Here is a 22,737-nt window from a genome sequence, read left to right as displayed (position 1 = left end):
CCAGCTTTTGCTAGTAATAAGATAATCATTCAAACGATCTACAGTGCATCGCCGTATTACATTTTCATTATTTAAGTGTGAGATTGGCCAGTAAATGAGGAGTTCCACACTAAAACAGGAAACATCTGTTATTCACACTAATTTGGCTTTCATTCTGCTCTATGGACTTAACATGAAAGCAACTAACAAAACCGTAAATTATACATTTCACCAGCTCCGGACGATATTTTTCAGTCTGAGCGGAAATATGAGCAAATCTTTTTTATTCACGCCAGTCGTGTTTAATGAATCACTGGGAGATTGCTCTCTCTGCTGCCATTAATCTCAGCTTCTCTGCTGCTGATTGAAGAGGCTAATATGAACAGGAATACCAATGAGCGCAAGGGGGGGAGAACATGCAAGCTGACTCAAAAATGGCAGAATAACTCAAGTGTCGGATTTGCAGCAATCCAAAACCAGATCCTGCCCTGTCGTTTTTTTTTTCTTTTCTATGACGAATAAAGTTAATCACAATTTGGTCGGCTTGCCCTGTGATATGCAGAGACTCCATCAAACCACCGTGTGCCAACAAGAGGCAATTTAGTGTCGGGCTGCAATTGGAAAAGGATGTAAATGAGTCACGATGGTACTTTTGGAAGTGGCATCATGCAAAGTCAAATCCAAAATAAAAATTTGCTCCGCTGATTGAAGAAACATGAGCAGAACTCTTCACTCAAGGGGGCATTTTGTTCATGAAATTGAATTGTTTCACTATGAATCTTCATGTCTTGGCAATAAGACTTTTTTCTTAAAGAGCATATATAAAGATGAAACTGTGCCCATGGAAATCCCATTTATTTTAGTTGCTAATAGTATGGAACACAATCTCATTCCAATAGTAGGGATACAGAAAGTATGATGGGGAAACTTGAGGAAACTTCCAGAAAGTATGAACGACTGTGTCTATTATTTCCGCAGAAAATTATATTTTTAACCAGGGAGCATAAGTTGTGGGCATGTCTGCCGGTTCTGAGTTTGAATATCGGCTATGTGTTTCCCCCCCCCCCCCCCCCCCCCCCCCCCCGTGCTTGTGTGGATTTTATCCAGGTACTCTGGCTTTCTACTTTTCATTCATTGAAGACTTTAAATGTTCCTCTAATATGAATCTACAGTAATTTGTTGTCTAGATATTCTCAGTGAGTGGAAAGTGACTAGTTCAAGGGTGGACTGTATGTACCCTACCCATCATAAAAAAAATAAAATAAAATAACAATAGAACTCTAGAATTGAAAAAGTAAGCACTTTTTTGTGATGCTAGTCTACCTAATTATTTGTCCATTGATACTTTTTTATTTTTTGGTCAGAAACTGCTGGTGTTGGTTTAGCGGCGTCTGGAAAATACCAAATACCTCTTAAACAACACTTCTGAAAATATGATATTTGATGTCATAAGCAAACACTACGTGACGAGGGAGTACTTACTTTTTTAGCATTGTTAACTCGTAGCTAATACGGGCGGCGAATATTGATGACGTGTCATTATTTGAATTCCAGTGGCATCGAACAACTCGTTTAGGGACAAGCAGGGATACATTGTACAGTTTTTAACTTTTTACAGAACAATTGTTGTTTGCAAAAACGATACCTCCTGCTTGAGGAATTAAACCCGTTCTTCCCTAAAACTACTATAATTAACTCGGCATTCACGTGTGTCTGATGTACCAAATGAGTCGTTGTCCACCAGTCCAGTACGTCACGCACATGTCACAAAGTGGCTGGCTGGAAGGTAATAGCTAGATTTTTGTTCAATATTAATTTAATTACAAAATTAATTTGTCCCTTCGTAGTCAAAAATCCTGCTTTAATTATTGCATTTGTAGTTTGAACGGACATCATTTCTGATACAGATCGAAACCCGTGACACTATGCAAGTTCAGCTAATTCATTGTCCGCTGTCTCATTTTTTGGTTGTAGAAGCTGCAAGCGTGAGTAATGTGGAGAATACAACTACTAAATTAGCAAATCTGAAAACACTCTTATTTGGTTACATGGTAAAAATGCTACGTGAGGCACTTTTTTAGCATTGTTAGCTGGCAGATGATATGTCCATCTTTGATGAATTATTAGTTGTACCCCACAAAATGAATTCAGAAGAAACTGAAAAAAACGATATAGCCCAACTGTACATTTTTTCCACGAAAAAAAAGAGACCTCCCCGTCGGGGAATCGAATCCCGGTCTTCCGCGTGACAGGCGGAGATACTGTCCACTATACTAACGAGGAACTGTACCAAGTATGAGATTTGATTTATTCTTATAGTACATTTAATTCAATTTGTTTCCGGGAGGTTGGGGTTAATTTATACAATAAAGTATTGTATCCCTTAACATGTATTGACTACGACAAGTACTTTTGCTAAAACCTCCAAAGCCAAATCCCATTCATTCGTCCTAAACCAGCACGGACGTCATACTCTTTTTGTCCACTGTACGCTGGTCTACGTTGCTCGGCGCTATTTTTCCTCGGCGCTGCTTTGTTTTCGGGAGAAAAAAAAACTTTTAACTCCATTATAAATATCTTGGTTAATTTGCTCGAATACATCAAAGTTATTTGTTGTACTTTTTCACAGACGGTCAGGTACTTTTGACTACCTACATTATTTTCCCCACCCCACCACCCTCACATATAAAACCGTCATTTAATTGCTTGTTTATGTACACTTGGGTTATCTTTGCTTGATATGTACATATGTTTGATGGACGTAAACATTTAAGAGGGGAAACTACGAAAAAAATGAAAAAAGAACGATTTTAGAAAAGGACCAATGTTTTTTTCACGGCTTTGTATGCAATAGAAAACCACATTTTGTGTTAAATCTAATCACCCTGGAATACCTGCTAAATCGAACATGTTTAAACAGTTTCCTTTTTTTCTTTTTAATACCCAGTAAAACTAACAAATGGACGTGAAATTCAGAATTTGGGACTAGACTGCAACTTCTAGTTTTTAAAAATCTACATTAAACATTTTTATGCTTTGTACTACTTAAATGTTGACTCGTTCAGTGAATAAATTATTACATATCGTATCTCTACCACTGTATAGCCATTTAACACACAACCTAACTCGAGTTTACGCCACACACACCATTCAAGCATACTGTCACTCACATCTGCCACCCATTTTCATGACAGAATCAGAGCGCCAAACCCACCATGCCCACCCCCAACCATCCCTTCTCAATGTTTTCCTACAAGCTAACAAATTCGTTGCTGGGGAAAGCTGCATTTTTGCATCGTCTTACAACATTCTCTGAAAAATGGAAGTGTCGCATTGCAGCCTGCAAGCATCCACATCAATAAAGGGCTGTGCCTGTCTGCTTCCGAGGGATAAAAACGGCTAAAAACGCATAAGCAAATGAATGTAACATGTATTTAAATAAATAAATAAATTCCAAAAAAGGAGAATTAGGATTCATGAAACACAGTTTGCCCTGTTGGAATCATTGGATGCTGGATATGGGCACCCAGCAACAAGCAGATGGGGAGTGAACGCCATCCAGGCTCTGCCAAAGCTGATGGGACACTACAGGACTGCAAAAGAATTTAAAAAAAAGAAAAAAGATAGAAAGAAACAGCAGTGAGGATGCTTTCCCTGGTGAGGCCATCATGGGAGAGATGTGCATTTCATGAAGATGCATAGTATCCTTCAGCTCCAGTGTCATGCAGTTAAAATAAAAAAAATGAGTGCACCCACTAATCCAGTCAGTCACTGTCAAAGAAAAGAAAATTAAGAAAGAAAGGCAAATGTTTTTCAATGGCTAGGCAAGAAAGACGGTCCCGCCAAAGCTTTTTAATGAAATTCAGATTTATGAACCACCGTAAATGACTAAGACATCCCTACAGATAGGGGTGTTGAATCGCTTTGGATTTGAGATCAGTACAGCTTTTGAGTTGAAGACAAAGATGAGGGGGATAAATCTGGACTTGTCATGTCGATTACGAGGACGTTTTCCCACCTCGCAATCATATGGCCTGACCAATATGCTTTATTCTTAGGCCAATGTTAATTCTGATATGCGGCATGAAAAAAAATCAGATCAATTAATCGATTAATTTATTTAAAATCTATATTTAATGCATAAATGCAGAATCTTAGCAACATCATACATTGAATTAAGGACAAAATATTTATGCATGATGCCCTTTCATGTTAAATCCTATTTCTTCTCCTGCATTATTTATTGCCTTTGTTTTGAAATGGTAACTCCTAAATAAAAACAGAGACGCTTTTCTCAGATGTCAGAACATGTCACATGTGACGGAGTCCTATTATAAATATATGATGTAAAGAGAATGTTAAACTGAAATCAATATTTATTTGTAGTCATTATTTTTCAAATCCTATCAAGAAATGTGTGTCCACATTACCGTCACTCAAACGCTGCACTTTAAAACATTTATCCTGTTATGAGACTTGTGTATTTTTCTTGAAATTATAACAAAATTGCAGTTTCTAAAACATTCAACTTAAAGGTCATTTATATTTAGATCCACCACTATCAACGCAAAACCTAAAAACAGTCACCCTTCATCTGAAATCCTTTTTTCAAATCCATCCGCGAGGATGCGCTGACAAAAGCAGCGAGTCATCAGTTGCCAGGTCACTTACCCACAATAACACAATTCGTGTACACGGAGAGAAACAAGCCATTATAAGTACATTTGTTACAAGGGAGTTAACACTTGATCACAGCAAAGAGCGCTTTTGTTGTCAAAGCAGAAAGGAGCATATTCAACATAGGCCCTGAAAGAAGTCATGGAGCTTTATCAGGGCTTTCTTTATTTGGCACATAGGCGCCTCACTTGGGATTCTCCCAATGCTGACACTGCAAGTAGAGTACGGCGTAAAATTGCCTGTAAACACAGGCAACAAAGGCGGTGTGCACTTCACTTGCTTGTCTCTGTCGCCTATACAGTATTATATAACATATTAGGGAAAATTGGCTTTTTAATTGCTTCTATACAAATAGTTGGGTCTCTGGAGTGCAGAGGTTAAGTGTGCAATTAAACAAGTGTTTATCGGTTTATTTCTTAAAATGCGGATGCAAGCGAGGTGTTTTGCATCTGTTTTTTCTTTATAAATATTATATTTCATTAACAAAAACATATACTATTATGACATTTCAATAAAAGATAAATAACTGAACAGTTTCTGCTTCAATTCAATGGACATTGTGCTGCTCCTTCTGATGTGTGTTTCTTGGGCACCCGAGGGTAGTATAATACAGATGCGCGGGTAAACAAAAAGCCAATCAAAACTCTAGATCCCACACTAATACTAGTGGACGGATGTCAAACTCAAGGCCCAGCGGCCAAATCGGGCCTTCACATTGTTTTATGGAATCAAGTCATACAGTATGTGTCAGCAGCTTCCATGGTCTTTGATGAAATCATTACCAAAACTTCAAATTGTCACGTATACAAAAAAAAAAGAAAAAAGGAATAATTTTTTTTATTAGTCATAACAGCCCTCTCAGGAAAGCCATAAAAAACTACAATGTGGCCCGCTACAAAAATGTGTTTGGGACCATTGTGTTAGTGGTTCTATGTGGAAGATAAAGAATATATACCTGTGAGTATTGTCATATTATCTGTCTATCAAGATGTCCTGATCACAGTTTTTTGCATGCTCATGCATAAAAGTTGTAAAAAAAAAATTACAATTAACATTATCTCAACACTATAACATTTTTACATGTCTCACTGGTGGTTCAGATCAAGTAAACAAATAAAATATTTCTTCTTGACTTTAAAAATTGGATCTTTTTCAACTGAAAAAAATCACATGATCGGTCCCGATTTCCGATCACATGATCAGATCAGGACAACCCTCTCTGTCTCCATCTGTTGCCCCACAGTTTACATTCATACACGCAGTACTATTCATTAGCCGTCCTTTGCATTGTTTGCTAGAATTAACTCATTCACTCCCAAAGATGTTTTTAAACGTCTTTTCAGACTTGGTCCAGAATTGGCTGGTACTGAATGAGTTAAGCTACAGCTTACAATGGGGCAGTTGTTTTAAATACACATTGGTACTAGCTGCCGGTTGTGAAATTGAGTTGAGTCCTGCCTGCATCATGATATAGTTTGTATCTCAAATTTTTGCTCTCAAGTCAAAGCAGAAAAAAAATGGCTGTTTGATCATAGTGCAACAATTAAATCCGCTCGTGCTAATAGCAGGTTGTTATGGGAAGAAAAAGCCGGACTCGTCCTTGGCACAGCAGCACATTAGGCTGGCTCGCTTGCTGATTAAACAATAGCGCTGGAATTGGAACATGTAGACGACTAAAATTCTAGACCCTTGTGGTATTTAGAGGAAAGCGTGTCAAACCCGTTACCAAGATGATTGGAAAGTACTTTAAATTATGGAGAAAAAAAGCATAATACATCTGTAAAAGTGTATCACCCAACACTCCTAATCATGTTTGTCCCTTTCCGCATACGTATTACATCAGTCACCCACTCATTCTCTTTTAATGAAATCACAGGAGAGCAGACTCATTCCACTCACCCACCCCGAAGAAAGGAGGACAAGGAGATAAGAATGTTGAGTGAGAGACGTGCTAAAGTGAAAAGAGACAAAGACAGGCAACGGCAAGGGACTCCTGGGAGGAAGTGCAAGGGCTGCGGCGAGAGGAGCTTAATTTCCCAGCACCATCTGTTAGCGGTGGCTGGCTTTTGAAAGCTCCACTTGTGTCAAACCTCCCACAACCGCACACCAGTGGAGCAACATTCACCCCCACTTCAGATGAGATGAATGAATCCACCTGCCTCTTTTCTAGGTCATCATGAATTTAGTTTCGGCACAAATGGCAGGTAAATTGTGTGTGTTTTTTCCCTCTAATATATCCACCCTTTGCTTAGTAATCAATGGGGGGGGGGGGGGGGGGGTTGACAGTGTAACCCTTTCTGTTGTAGTGCAGGCCTGCAAAATTATCTTTGATAAACAGCCCGTTTCATTTCATCCGTCTGGTATCGATTGAAGATGAGCCCACAGGGAGTACCGGGTGTACAGTACATTTACAATGTACATACTCGGCTTTGTTTCTACTGTGTGAAGATGGGGAGCAGGGAGGGGGGGCGCATGGAAGAGTCTCCATAGATGCGCATTTCTTCATTCTCCAACACATGCAGGATTTCAAAACAGAACAAGGGGCCAACATTTAGGAAACCGGAGTACCCAGAGAAAAGCCATGCAGGCCTGGCCGGGGAGAACATGCAAACTCCACACAGGGAGGCAGGCCGGAGCTGGAATTGAACCAGGTACCTCCACACTGAGGTCTACGTGCTAACCACAGGTCCACCGGGCTGCCCCAAATTGGATTGTGAATTTACAAATTTGGCAGAAAATGAGATTATGCGCACATTACCAATATTTTTTCTAACACCCTCCACACCAGCAAACCTTCAGCAGCTTTGACAGGAGCCCCTGAATAAGATGTCATAAAGCGGCGGGTGGGCGGCGGTGAGGACCCACAGGAGAGAGCAGTTCCCTGGCATTTTCATGGCTTCTCATTTAACATTCACTTGGGGCGTATTTCTATGCTAATTTGTTAAGAAGGTCACGGTGCAGAGGCGGCAGACTACTCTGTTGCAAATGGTGTTTAGAATTGAAGAAAGGTAAAGCGCGCAGGTAAAAGGTTGAGCCTGGTGGTGTGCTTATGCAAAGTATTCATCTGGGGGTTTGACTGTATGAATTGGTGATGAGAGTGGGGTGGGGGGACGTTATTTTTGTAGAATATGGTCAAGGGAGTCGCCGTGTGGTCACTTGAGGTATTGCAGATACCACAGTAGCCATACAAGGACGTCTGCGTTGGAATGTGTCGGAAAGCTCCTCAGTCTAATTAGTAATTCGATAGTAATGTCCCATGTACGGCAAATATTTGCATGACAAACACTTTCAGGCAAAAAACAGAAAAGTATGCCTTCTTGCGCTGCGCGAAATTCTGTGCAAACTCGTCAATTGCTGTTCTTAACCTCAAACTCTCAGATGTCAGCAGTACAGTCGAAAAACAGGAGCCCCGTAAGACATGACAGACACGGCAACTTTTAGATTAGGGCACTTGGCAAACAGCTGAAAAGAATCCACTCCAAGAGAAAGAGTTTTTTTCTCCAAACTTTTATTTGAGAACAATATACAAGAACATCTTGAGCACGAGGACCATCCCTGGCTGATTGAGCTCACTAAGGAAAGAGAAGGGAGGGGAAAAAAGGACAAAAAAAATAACTTGACATTCAAAACATACATTGTTTTCTGGTTATATATTTGAGTTAAATTCCACACTGACGCGAACGGAGTATGAATAAAAACATTGTTACACCTGTAACAAGTGTTTCATTGTGGTAAGAAAAAAAAGTAGGCTTTGAGTCAAAATGCGGCAAACTCAACAAAAACAAAATAAGATGTCTGCGCTGCACATCATTAACTCGAGCTCTAAAGCAGAGTGGGCAAGTGTCGATTCACATGTAAACTACAGTGAGTACACGCTTCACTAGAGCAACAACAAAGGTCTGAGGGCACTGGAAGAAACTTTTACAACTTTTACATTGGAAACAACACCAGTGGGGAAAGTGGGCGTGGCATGCGTGGTACAAGTTGAGTGTGAGACTTTTGGATGTGCAACACAGTGGCACCCCATGCTTGCGCATTATACCTGTACACTGACACCTCATTTCTGCGCGAGTATTCCATGGGAGGCAAAATCCGGGAAAAAAATGAACAGAATCACATTAACATATTGAAAGTTGAGGCAGAAAGGGTTTGTTGGCTTGACAAGTAAGCTACAAGTGTTGACAAAGCAAGGAAGATGCATCTCAAAGAGATGCAGCCATGATTAAACCGGGCCATTATTCAAAAGGTTTGTGCCACAGCCAAGTTTGTACGATGAATTTTGATGCAAATCACTTCGGATGCAGGTCTTTTTCAGACCGGTCACACTTGACACCCTTAGTCTTGAAAAAGGCAGCTTAATTTTTTTCCCCCAAGATCGTAGCAAAATCTGAGCTACTCTGACAAACACGTTTCAAAGACATGTTGAGCCCTTTTAACCCACATGAACAGCCGTTTGTTTGCCTTTAACGGCACAGACACAGAGTTGGGGGTTATGTTGGCTTTGAAGCAACTGTGAGTCTGATAATTGTTTTACTCATCACATCAGACACCGGCACTGACATTTTTCATGCATGTCTTTGTGGGATTCTGTGTTGTCAAACCAAAGTCAAGTGTATTTATAGAGCACTTTCAAACAGCCACCGCTGCATACAAAGTGCTGCACATGGAGCAATTTAACATATACAATGCACAAAGTGCAGTAGCCCGCTTGGTTTGGTTCTGTGCAAAAGGCGCATCGAGAAATGCGCCTTTTGCACAGAACCAGAAATCCAGATATTATGGTCTAATTTTTCGTGTGGAAAACTACATTTAAAAAAAGTACTGTACACGTCAACTTCTTTTAGGTGGGTTGGTGAAAGGGAAGTTAGCTATGATGCAACACTGGAGGATTAGGTGCACACAGGAGTTAGCCTGCTCTTGAACATTTATTTACCTTCTACGGTTTCCGAAGAACATTTGATAGGGTTGGAAAAATGACAAGATGAAATTAACAGAAGCAGCAATGGCAACGTGCAAGTCATTCACCTGTGTAGCATCTGAACTCAATTTAACTACTGCGCATCATCATTGCAGATACTGACGTACCTTTTTGCTGGCAGCGCCAACAGAGGATTTCTTGGTGCCTCGTACTTTCTTCATTCTGTTCTTGCGTTCCTTCCGTTGCTTCCTGGAGGTCTTCTTTTTCTCATAGAGACCGTGCTGAGGAACAGACATTTGAAATTAATTTCATGTGGCAGCAAAACCGACTGAGGGGTAGTCAATTCCAATTTCTCATCCACCAGAAACTAATCTGACTGGCCTGAAGGACACAATCGCCAACAACTATTACAGTGGAATCACCAAAGAGCTCTGTGAGCATGCAACTCAAACAGGTGTAATTGGCTTTTCCTTTGTCGCGTCACCACAGGAGCCAGAGGGCATAGTAAATGTGTGATGACAACCAAAGAATAGGAAACGGAACTTGCTGACACAGGAAGTGGCCTCGCTGCTTAGTACAAGTTAATATCAGTAACAAGTGGGTCCTCAGCGTACGCTGGATCTGACATACGAGGCTTCCAAGTTACAAAATGTGCACAACAAACTATGCTGAACAAAAAGGTAAATACAGCACTTTGGGTTGCACCATCATTTCATGACCTGAACTCAAAGATGAAAGACTTCCATGTTTGCAAAAGGCCAATTTCACCCAAGTATTTTTCACAAATCTGCATAAATTCAGGATAGTGATGACTTCTCTTTGCAGCGATAACCCACCCATCTTATAGCTGTGTCATAAGATGCTCAACAGAGCGTGTGATTATTGCACAGGTGTGCCTTAAGATGCACACATAAGGTTACTTTAAAATGAAGTGTCTGGATCTCTCAAAACAATAAAGACATTTTTTTATATGACAATTTTGGATTTGCCACTATATCAGTGTCATAACTTCGACCGTTTATTCTCACGCGTGGCCCTGATGGTTCCCAACAGTACCAATATGGGTACAATTTTAAGCATGGAATTCCCAAAAGTGTTGTGCCCAAACAAGCTCGATCATTGCAAAATCCCTTGCAAATATGGACAGTTTTTTTTTCAAACTCACCCTGGCCAGTCTGTATTTGGGCTCATTTTTCTTTGCGTAATCTAGGGAGTCGTAGACCATGGCGAAGCCCGTTGTCTTGCCACCGCCAAACTGTGTCTTGAAGCCAAAGACGAACACGACGTCGGGGGTCGTCTTGTACATCTTGGCGAGCTTCTCCCGGATTTCAGTCTTTGGGACTGTGGCCTTGCCAGGATGCAGAACATCAACGACCTGGAAGACAGGTTTGCCAATGAATATAGGCGAAGCAGGTATACCCGATTTGAGTGAGTCAAGGCACTTTGCAGGTTATCTAGACTTGCCATTTGTTTCCTCTGAAGCAGCCGGTTCGTCATGAACTTGCGGGTCCTGACTGTAACTGTGTCGTTCTGAACAGAGGAACACAACACCATAAATGGGCTACATTCAAGCAAGTATCACCTATCTCACGCTACCATTACAAATGACTTGTTGACGTGGAAAATAATCGTTTTTTGGTATGTTGTCGACCAAATGCACACAATACTATTAAGAACAAAGGCCTCATTCCACAGAGTTCATCGCGAGTATGCTCACGTTAGCCTCCGAGGCGAGCCTTGAAATGTACGTTAGTCAATAAATGCGGAAACGATAGTCTCGTGATAATTATATGAGAACCGCGGGTCAAGACAATTATGGTTATGGGGAATAAAAAAAACTAAACGAAAATAAATCCCAAAGCCATTACAAATAACACCATGTCCCTTATTGACTGGTGACATGTCGGTTAGCATTTGGAAAAACTCGTTTCAGTTGCACTCAAACATATCGATATCGGTTCATTTTTACAGATTGGGGCATGTATTTTCACTTGGCCATGACAACACACGTAACAATCAGACGATCGGCTCGATGATGAGTGGATTTTAGTTCTACTTTAGCCCTCAAGACTCACCATCTTGGCGGCGGCCTCTCTCAGGGACGTTGAAAAGGAGGAAGGACCTGCAGGCGACCGGATTAATGCCTGTCCGTAAATTGGTAAGCATCTACTGGATTTGCCTGATGTAAAATGAATTCAGGTCGTATGTTGAAAATATAAGATGAAAACCTTAGAATTCACATTTCCCGTGAGTAAATTGATTAACGAGAACCGACGATAAGCGGTTAGGATGGATTATTACAAATTCATTATAATTCCTTCGTTTGAAATTGATGACGATTACTCCGTTTTGAAATTGAGTATAACAAAATGATCTTTACGGTCTGCGAATGGCTCTTAAAACCAAACAATAATATTTTAAGAATGTCGTTTCACCGTCGTCTAGTGTGCTAAATAAGATCTAACTTTGTGCAAATTTGTTAACGTAACCACTTCTGGTCAACTCCTTAATTTGAAGCTGTGGGAAATCCCAATTAAGACTCTTTATCATGCGCAATAACTACAAGTATTTGACGTTGAGTTTCTGTAAAGGTCAAGCTAATGTTTCTATAAATGTATTTATTTATTTCGGGGGGTGAAATATGCACTTCAGCCACAAGCAAATCACAGATGCGTGCAGAGAGAAAAGTATGCACAGTATATCAAGTACAGAACTGTTCTTTGAAATATCAACCTTGGTAGACTGTGACTTTGCAGTCTTAAAGCAAATTGGATTCTCTAAACCGATTCAGTTAACACACTAAGTTCCCATACTGCCATACTCCTGACTATCACCGGCCTTGAACAATACCTTCTTAAACATGACCACCAAGAAAATGGAAAGTAAAAGAACATAGACACTCACATTTGTTATGGAACTTTTATTGATCTTGTAGCAAGAGCGTTCACTGGTATTTTGAGTTTCCTGAAAAAAGTGATCTCAAATCAAAGCTTGTCCCAAATCTTTTGTTGTTGTTTTAAATCAGACAATTTTTAGCCCTCATTGTCAAACCAAACCGATTTGAATTAAATTTACACTCAAGAATTTTGTAGTACAGAATGAGAATTTGGAATGGAAAATGAGTATTTGAGTTGTATCTTCACCGTATAATGAACTAAATGACTGTGATGCAATGTTTGCCGTCACTCTTTTAAACTCCACATCTACAAACGAAAGCAACGCCCCCCCTTCCCACTTTCTTCAGTTTCTGAGTACAATGTCCACTGAAAAAAAATAAACATCTCTTTCGCAGTAGTACAAAGTGATGATGACACAAACTTCATGTAGACTGATGTACTGCATTGCTTTAAAGTAAGGCATGGACACACTTACATGACCCCCCCCCCCCCACCAAAAAAAAGGTCATTACAGTAGAATGGATTAAGAACACTGAGGGCATTTTTGCAGATTATGGAATGGCACCATCAAGCTCAGAGACACTTTTGACAAATCTGAAGGTTTGCTCCACTTTCAATCAAACAAGACCCTTAATACAGAAAACGGTATTCAATAAAAATGAAAATACAACACATTTTTGGATCTTTTCAAGTGTAGGAAAAGGATCTTCACCCCAAATCAAGGTTGGTGTCAAACAATTCCCCCATTAAATCAAAATATTCAAGTCAAGTATCACCTTTCTTGCACCGTGGTTGCAAAATTAGGGGAATTTTCAAATAAGGACACTTTCCATGGGTGTGTAATGGCAATACAGTATAAGGGAATTTACAGGGAAAACATGGGATATTCATTCCGTGTATACAACATTGATATATTTTGGGTTGTTCAATGACAAAACTAGATGGGGGGAAATATTAAAATGTAAATTTCCTGCCTGTGCGCTAGTGATCACACAAAATGTTCATTGCACGCCATTTATACCAACAACCTCCTTTTAATTCCTATAATTTGCCTTTATAATTTTGATTTTTAAGTGTCCCACTTTGAATATTTCCAAAATTTCACATCTGAACTCCCCATCTCAAAATGTCTCAATTTTTTCATATATATTATTCAATATATTTTCATTAGCAAAAACAAAGGGCTATCATGCACGATTTAACCTGGAAGGTAAAATATATTAATTTGTACTTGCCAAAGAGAATAATTGATTACAATTTCCGAATGTTATGAAATGGTGATCATCCACACAGATAAGATTGAGAAAAGTCAGAATAGATGTGCTCTGTGAATGAACTCACTGCCATTTGTGTGTGTGTGAGAGAGAGAGAGAGAGAGAGAGGGAGAGAGAGGGAGAGAGAGAGAGAGTGTGTGTGTGGGGATGCATAACGCCAGCTCCCCTTGTTGTGTGGTTGAATAGTACAGCAGCTATTGAAATTTATTCAAATAAACCCAGTTTCTTGACCCCAGTACCAGACGGTTTGTGCTGTTACCTCGTCATTTTTAAACAACGCACACACACACACACCCATACACACACAAATGACATCCGGCAGCAGCAAAGTGGAGAGCAAAAGATGAGTGCCAGGAAGGCTCAACAACATGTTTTGTTTCTATAAGCCAAGCCACTGGCATGACAGGGCATGCCAGGTCAATTACTTGTTTCGTTTTTTTTTTGTGTGTGCTGGCGCCAGTCTGTCAGATGTCCATTTCAAACTGAGCGTCGTCACCTAAACACAAACAGAAGCAAGCTGTTAAGAAAGGGAATTGGAGAATGAATTCAAAAATACATACAAAGTGCCTACGAGGAATGGCGCAAACAATGTGGGTGTTAAAGTCACAGTTTCGAGGGTTACAATTCTTGTCCCAGCTATGCTAATATCCTTCTCTGGCTTTTCACATTATATTTCTGCATTGAGATAGCATACCTTCGATGGACGAAATTACCTGTCTATGCTTTGGTCATCCTTTCATGTGTAGTAAATTTTACAGTACGTTTCAACTGGAACTTGCAAATAAACACCATGCTAGTGTTTTATTTTAAATGTACTGTATGTCAGTGAAACTAGACTTGAAAATAAAAATGAGTCCTACTGAAATATAGCAAAATGGCAAGAAATGTGTACGGTATTTGTCGAAACTGGTTGTTACCGTTCGTAGGTTTTCCGTCATGGTTGTTGACGTGGTTCTTGGCTTCATTCTTCCGGTTCTCATGGAGTGTGTTTTGACTGGTCACGCCGGGTATGACAGGTAGGTGAGCGGGTGGGGTCTGGGCCATGGGCGAATTACGCATATCCAGCAAGAACTTGCGGTCATAGATGATTCGCGTTCCTGCAAAAGGATACAAAAGATAGGTTTAATTAAATATGTATTTATTATTTTATTGTGTACATTATTTGGTAGCCAACACCTTGTGGTTTTGGTCAGCATGTCTGCTTTACAGTTTCAAGTTTCAGGATTTGAATCTCAGTTCCGACCTTGTGCCGAGCGTTTCTGGGGTTTTTTCTCCAGGTTCCTCCGACATTCAAAAAAGAATCTTCTATTGCATAGGTGTCAAACTCAGGTCCTGGAGGGCCGCTGTACTGCATGTTTCCAAAGTCTCCCTGTTGCAACACACCTGATTCAAATGATCAGATCATCAGCAAGCTCTGCGGAAGCCTGACATTGAACCTGTTCATTTGAATCAGGTGTGTTGCAACAGGGAGACTTGGAAAACATGCAGGACAGCGGCCCTCCAGAACCTGAGTTTGACACGTATGTTCTATTGAATTGCAGTAGATGTTTCAACAATGTATTTTTTACTCATACAGTTCTTCTTCAAATTAAAACTTCCATCCATCCATCCATTTTCCGATCCGCTTTATCCTCTCAAGAGCCGCGGGGGTTTCCGGAGCCAATCCCACATACCCTGAACTATGACAACATCAGTGTTTACCACGGAACAAAAACAACACAGTAAAACCCAAAAATAAATAAAAAATTGACATGAACGTAGTGCAGTTAAAACCAAATACGTTGTTCTTTGCAGAGTTGTATTGTGTTTATGTGTTACAAATTTACAGTTTGTGATTAAGGTTTATGTCCGATTTCTGCGCTGCAGAGGGGCCAATCGGAGATCAGTAAAGAGGGTGAAGGCGGGACTAACATTGTTTTTGTTTTGGAGTGTATGACAAGGCAGCTCAAGAACAGAATGACGGAAGCAGTGGGGATGTGAGGCTCAAAACTACCTTTTATGTTCTTTTTTTTAAAAAGGTGAATAAATGAGCCTTCTTACCTCCGGGAGTGGTAGAGAATAAAGTGCCTCCAGGGGTGGTACAATAGTCATGAGGTAGCTGCGTTGTGTCGTTGATCAACACCGTCCTGGTCGGGATGGCCCTGCTCTCGCTCAGCTGACGACTGTTTGACATTTTTCGGCGCCGCTTCGATGACAAATTCGGCTGCTACGGAAATTCGGGGTGCTTATCTCCCGACGGACGGTGTAAACCAGGGCCGTTCCCCACTCTCTCGAGTCTTTCCAAGGGCTTTCTTGTCGCTCTTCGCGTCCACCCAGCCGTCAGCACCGTCCCCTCCCTCAGCAAGGCAAAAAGCAGAACGGACAGCGGGCGGAAGTGACGCGAAGGCGGAAGGCCACGCTTTTTCCGACATTAGTTTAATTATTCCCATTTAGTGATAGTAATGTTTGTAAATGTGTAGTAATACGAACATTAATAAAATAGTTGCGTGAATATAAACGATTTAACGTTTAAGATCCATATTGGATTTAATAGTCTCGTAAAACAGGAGAAAGCAATAAAATATATCGACGTAGTATACAAGTATCTACCTAGGTAAGGAGTGAGAGTACATTGTGACCTGTGTTTGCGGATTTCCGATTTTGAGTCTATGCCTTATTTTTCCGACTAACAATGTATTATCCGACATTCCTTGAATGTCTCATCGGTACTGTACGCATGCGCATTGCCTTTCCGCCTGCCCTGTCTTGGTGTACACCTCTTCGACTCACTCCTCTGTTCCGCCGCCATCCCGCATCCGAGTGATATTAACCTGCACTTAATCATGAGCTTCACTGTGGAAGAGAGGGGCATCCCCAATTCCCTGACCTACCGCTTGTTCTTTAGTGAGTACAACGTCCATTCGATTTTTTTTATGTGGGGGAGGAAAAAAACGTTTGTAGTTTTCTTTAAGAGCTCGCGGTAACCTCCCACGTGTCACTTATTCGTCAAATGTAAGATTTCATCATCTCGTTAAAAGTGTCCCTTGTGTTTCTTTTTTTTCTTGATATTCTCATTGTGTTTGGACTGTATAGGATTTGCATACTAAATTGCGTTAAACCGGTTTCTCAGGTTATCGACAATTTAAGTTGAAGGTTTCATATTTGGGGGGTATAACTCGTTACTAGCGTGGTAATCGCACGGGGAAATCTTGCAGGGTGGTTCCACACGTCATTAAGTTGGGAAGCATAAATATTTACTGCTGGGACAACTCCCTCTGATTACAGCACGCCTGCAGAATGCACTTGGGAGTCAAGTCTCACTCCAGTGAATGTTCTTATTTTTTGGGCGTTTGTCTCAACGGCACCGTGCTGTCGTAGAGCAGCTATTATTAAACATTATTTCCCGTCTTAAATTAAACAATATGTTTTCCTGCCCCCATTGTTTTGCAGAGAATTCCGAGGGGAAGTACATCTCACCATTCCATGACATACCAATATATGCCAATGAGGGACAGGTACAGTAACACGTCAAATTAAATCACATTCTAAAGGAGACATGATGCGTTTATTCAGTTTCAGATTTAGAAAACTTTATTTATCACCGTGGGGGACATCGGAAGTCATGCAAGTGTCTGAATAACATGTCTCTTCTGTGCTTTTGTCAAAGTACCTCATGGATCAAGAAAGATAGGATACTTTCAACACACTTTTTCATGTCTTGCAGAAATTAGGCAGCTTTGAGTTGGTCGGTCCTGTCCCTGGACATTGCTAGTTCATTGGACAGTTTGGCTTTTGTTACAAGTGGTTTTACGTATGGCATGCAGGCTAAAAAAGCAGGTGGATTGTTCTTTCGCTCATGGAGGCCATAACTCACCCCTAAGCTGCTGAATTATACATATCTATTTCGTATTGCCAACACACAATTGCGCCCTGCCCCATCACATTGTCAACTTTACCAAACAATAATGTATGTGCCGCTTATCCGAAGTTAACACTAATCACTGCATCCCGAAAAAAAAAATTTGTATAACTCTTCTTACCTTTTGGATTTGACATTATAGTGTTTAAAATGGCGTAAGGCAGCTATGGTTTGCAAATGACGGGGCTTCATGATCATGCATGGAGAAACTTGCCGTGGGGCAGTTGTTTTGTTAATAGTGACGTCACATTTCACAAAACTCAAAAGGTCTCATTTTCTGAAATGGGCAAATATTGAAAGATTTAATTGGGAGTTAAATGCCACGCTAGATGAGCAAACAAGCACTTCAGAGAACAATTTGTATACAACCAATCACAGAGTCAATTTTCTATATGTCATTTTAAGGTCACAATTTCATGTTAAAATGCTCTCACGCAGGCTTGCCCCCGCATTACATTAGGTAATGTTTTCCAGAACGAACAAGGTCATAGTCTAGCGCACCTTGATATCATGTTTTACTCATCTCTTGTGGCCATAAGAGTCTGTATAAATGTCATTATCCTATTAAAATTGCGTATTAACAAAAGTAACAACGATGGGAAATAAATACACACATTGGATTTCTCTCTCTTCAGAAAATCTTTCACATGGTGGTGGAAGTACCGAGATGGACAAATGCAAAGATGGAGGTAAGGAAATTTATTATTATTATTATTATTATTATTGTTATTATTATTATTATAATAGCGATGTACACATACAACAACTAACAACTAAGCATATATGCAAATGTCAATGTCCTCGAAGAGAAACAGCAGTCCAGTTGCAATCGATTCAGTACCCCGAGAAAGAAATCATATGATGAATAAGAATATCCACAAGCAAATTAAATCAATGTTAACAATATATTTTGTGGACATTTTACAGGAAGTTACAAGGATAAATTGGTCTGTAGCATTCAATCATAAATGTGGTAGGTGTCTTATAACTAAATAAGTCAAAATGAGTTTAAATTTGTTTCAAACAACAACGGTCTGCCGATGATGTTGAAGGATGTTTTATTTTGTTCAATGTTCCTCTTCTCTTGATGTCACTTGATTAAAACGCTGCTTAACTCATTCAGTACCAGCCAATTCTGGACCAAGTCTGAAAAGACGTTTCAAAACGTCTTTGCGAGTGAATGAGTTTTAATTGAAAAAAAAAAAAACTTTTGTCCTTTCAACATACTTGCAGTGTTGTCAAATTGATGAACCTGACATTTTTTACAGTGTAACGAAATGGCAGTAAGCGTAATAATAGAAGACAACTTATGAACAGTGTACATTTTGTATACAGTATTATGAAACTCCAACTTATTCAACTATTATTAATTATAACCATTGCAGCGGTCCAGCAATGACTACAACAGCGTATAGCTGTATTTACATTTACAATCAGAATACAGTGGAAATGAAAACAGGTGACAGACACTGTACACAGGCATCATGATAGCTCATATAGTTTGAACAACTGTGCTATTCTCTTTCTAGATCGCCACAAAGGACCTTCTGAACCCAATAAAACAGGATGTGAAGAAGGGCAAGCTGCGCTATGTCGCTAATGTTTTCCCACATAAAGGCTACATTTGGAACTATGGAGCCATTCCTCAGGTCAGCGTGTTTTCTTTATACTCATCATTAGGGATTTGCCGATCACGCTTTTTTGACACCTGCGTGCTTGGTTTAAGTATCTTCTGATACCAAGTCCAATCCAATACCTCGGCAATGCGTCATGGGAAAAAAAAGAACACTTCATTCAAATTAATATAGAATTATACATTCATCAATATGTATTTGTTTTATGATGTTATATATATTTAGATAATGTGGACGATTCCACCGAATCGGTGCCAGTTGCGATTTGTAATACTCTCAAAATAATTCAAAGTGCTCTCTTTTTTCCTCTGTCTTTTTTAAGCACTAAATTTGACTATAGACATATTGAACCTTTCAATATGTATTGGTTAATCTCCCAACTTGTTTTATCATGTCAGATTTTTGTGCTGAAACTCTGAGTGGGGTTTTAGCATAAAATTAGCATATACAGCCACTATAGCCACGACATTCACAACAACTGAATGTTGACTTTAAACACAATCTATATCAATAAGCAGGACGGTTTGTAAACAATTATTTTCATGTAATTGCCCGGGGGCGCGTTTGGAACCAGTTTGGGTTGTCTGTCGCACTCGCAGCTCTCTCAACAATTTAACGATGCCGTTGAGCGAGGAGGCTTCGTGATATCAGGCAATGCAGACTTATTTCAGAGCATCTTTCGGCTTGTTTCTCCCTTCCATTGAGCTATGAAGACGGAGAGAGCCACCACTCTGTCTCTGCCTGCAGCAGAGTTGTGCGCTGCGTAGGACACGTGCACGTCACACGAACTGCATCGCTACAAAAAACAAAAGTTGACATTGTGAAATATAAAGCGTAGCCACTACTGTTCTATTTGGCAATATACTAGCACATTCAGATTATTTTGTAACTTTGTGACCTTTATGTTCAGATAATAATAAAACCGATATTTTTCACCCTTTACCAGTGATCGATTCCAATTTTTGATCACGTCTCGTGAGTCATCATTTTTAAACATATTTTGCTGATTTGTCCCGTTTTATTTTAGACATGGGAAGATCCAAAGCACATAGACAAAAACACCGGCTGCCACGGGGACAATGACCCCATTGACGTCTGTGAAATCGGCTCCAAGGTATATATAGACATTTAAAGGGCTATTTCCAGCAGTTGTTGACCGGTTCTTTTATATTGAGAAGTGTGTACACGTGTCGGTCAGGTGTGTTCCCGTGGTGAGGTGATCAAAGTAAAGGTGCTCGGAGTACTGGCTATGATTGATGAGGGCGAGACTGACTGGAAAGTGATTGCAATCAACGTTGAGGACCCTGAAGCTAATGAACTCAACAGTAAGCATGACTCCTCATTGCCTTTAGTCCCTTTTTTTTTCATGTATTTTGATCGTGTTTGTCCCCACCTTTAGACATCAGTGATGTTGAGAGGTTGAAGCCCGGCTATTTGAAGTCCACGGTCGACTGGTTCAAGAGGTACAAAGTCCCCGATGGCAAGCCGGAGAATAAATTCGCTTTCAATGAGGAATTCAAGGACAAGGTCTGGGTTTTTTTTTCGAAACACTTCATCTTTTAGTCTTTGGTTATGCAGCTTAAGCAGGCAGGCTTCCTCTTCTAGAAAAGTGGTGAATTCATTTATAAATGGCATGACACCTTAAAACAAATCTTAACCCTTCATCAGAATTCAAGCCTTGGTCATTTTACTCCAAGCAATAATTTGAGTAAAAATAATGTAAGTATAATACATATGATAAATTAGAATTAAATGTATTTTTGAAAGTTTAACTATAGTCTGTAATTGAGTTTGTGAAATATATTAATTGCTTTGGGTGTGAATGACTTGCCAAAATAGGGATACATTTTTTATATTCATCTTTTAGTCACCATGACTTGGAAAAAATTAAACATCGCTTTCCCAATGGGGGTAGGGGGAAAGAAAGAGTAGTAACTGCAATTACCCCAATTCATCGAAGCTGATGTTCACACATGGAGACTTTTGAGTTCACTGTAGTGGCTAATTTGAACTTTGCGAGCCAAAAGGGCAGCAATTGACTAGTCAAGCGACCAGTCTCTCGGTTCACTCAGAGTTATGGTGGAGTCCTACCACATGACCAAATGATGTTGTGCTCTTAATTATTTATGGTTGCCAGGAAATAGGGTAGCCCTATGCACATTTTTGAAATGGAGAAAATAGTGTAAAAAAAGTTGTTTATTAAATGAATGTTTTATTGGGTACAGAGGAGTGTTGTTATTTGGCCTTTTTAATCTGATTAAAATATCACATACAATCAACATATGGTAAAAATAGATATTTTTGGAGTTCTGGCTTACCGCATCCGTGACTAAACGATGTACTGTGTTGTGTTTTTAGGATTTTGCCATCGAAGTCATCAAGAGCACACACAACTTCTGGAAAGCTCTGATTTGCCAACAGACCGATGGTGGTGAACTGAACTGGTAGATAAATTGCTGTATAATATTTTTTAAACATACCACTTGCTTGTGTTTATTTCTAAGTATTTTTTCTTACAAACTACAGCAAAAACACCTGCATCTCATCAGGTGACAGCCCTCTCTGCTGCTCCGTGAATGAGGCTCAAGCTGCTATCGGGGAGGTAAGTACTTTTTAAAACATTTATGGTAAGAAAAAGATGTATTTATATCATTGTCACATTCTTTTATTCTGTATTGTCAGGCATGCCCTTGTGAAAAGGAGGAGGAGCCTATCCCTTCATCAGGTAGCATATTAATAATGTCTGCATAGAGTTCATTGATTCTTCTGACTGTTTTAATCTGCTCTTTCTTCTCTTGACAGTCGATAAATGGTTTTACTACGACAAGGTGTAATCTTCAGGCTGACCGCATGGAACAAAGCGAACGTTCATTTCATATGTCATAGGCTTATTTGATGACATGAACCGTTGTAACAGTGGAATGAGACATTGCAGGTTTTGTAGGGTGTCTGTTTTCCTTATAGAAATGTGAGACAGTGTCTAGAGGTTATTGCAATAAGGAAAAAAAAATAGCATTTAATTATTCCCTTATTTATCAAAACTTTCTCTACATATGAGGTGTAGGTTTGAAACTGACACAGGTATGACACTTATTAATGTGTGCCGTGTAAGATACACTGAACTGCTTTAATAAAGATACCCCTATGTAAATTATCAATGAGCTGGAATTTATTTTTACGCACACGTATATCAATGTGGTCGCGTAGTAATCGTGCCACCTGCTGTTCACTATTAAAAATACTTTCCCTTCATACATAAGTGTATTTTTGTTTTATTTTATTTTGTAGCATTTTGCTATTCTTACCTTCTCTTTTTTATTAGATCACTTAAATAAAGAGAAAATATGAAACACGTTGAAATTGTTACATCGTAAATTTATAGCATTCTAGTATTACACACTAAATATTGTTTTAGCCTTGTATTTGTCAGCCATGCATTTAAAATCTGCATTAGATTGTT

The 22,737-nt window shown here is 39.7% G+C and overlaps 3 protein-coding genes across 3 annotated transcripts; 1 reads left to right on the top strand and 2 right to left on the bottom strand.

Moving 5' to 3' along the window:
• Positions 1-8,095: 8,095 nt before the first annotated feature.
• On the bottom strand, positions 8,096-11,755 carry rps24 (ribosomal protein S24). Its single transcript, XM_052080052.1, has 5 exons — positions 11,650-11,755; positions 11,039-11,104; positions 10,740-10,949; positions 9,742-9,855; positions 8,096-8,228 (listed from the first exon to the last, which is right to left on the bottom strand). The coding sequence occupies exons 1-5, from the start codon at positions 11,650-11,652 to the stop codon at positions 8,226-8,228; spliced, it is 396 nt and encodes a 131-aa protein (XP_051936012.1). The 5' UTR covers positions 11,653-11,755; the 3' UTR covers positions 8,096-8,225.
• A 724-nt stretch (positions 11,756-12,479) lies between these two features.
• Positions 12,480-16,111, bottom strand: eif4ebp2 (eukaryotic translation initiation factor 4E binding protein 2). The gene is made up of 3 exons (XM_052080053.1): positions 15,786-16,111; positions 14,663-14,842; positions 12,480-14,241 (listed from the first exon to the last, which is right to left on the bottom strand). Exons 1-3 carry the CDS (start codon positions 15,916-15,918, stop codon positions 14,210-14,212), a joined length of 345 nt encoding a protein of 114 aa, XP_051936013.1. The 5' UTR covers positions 15,919-16,111; the 3' UTR covers positions 12,480-14,209.
• A 135-nt stretch (positions 16,112-16,246) lies between these two features.
• On the top strand, positions 16,247-22,431 carry ppa1b (inorganic pyrophosphatase 1b). Its single transcript, XM_052080035.1, has 11 exons — positions 16,247-16,628; positions 17,175-17,239; positions 18,279-18,332; positions 19,173-19,292; positions 20,305-20,391; positions 20,476-20,602; positions 20,677-20,804; positions 21,636-21,721; positions 21,804-21,879; positions 21,960-22,002; positions 22,080-22,431. The coding sequence occupies exons 1-11, from the start codon at positions 16,568-16,570 to the stop codon at positions 22,109-22,111; spliced, it is 879 nt and encodes a 292-aa protein (XP_051935995.1). The 5' UTR covers positions 16,247-16,567; the 3' UTR covers positions 22,112-22,431.
• Positions 22,432-22,737: the final 306 nt, after the last annotated feature.

The sequence above is a fragment of the Hippocampus zosterae genome, chromosome 11 (assembly GCF_025434085.1).
Source record: "Hippocampus zosterae strain Florida chromosome 11, ASM2543408v3, whole genome shotgun sequence".
Classification (NCBI taxonomy): Eukaryota; Metazoa; Chordata; class Actinopteri; order Syngnathiformes; family Syngnathidae; genus Hippocampus; species Hippocampus zosterae.
The sequence above is the reverse complement of the archived record's forward strand: the minus strand, read 5'-3'. Positions and strand labels throughout refer to the sequence as shown.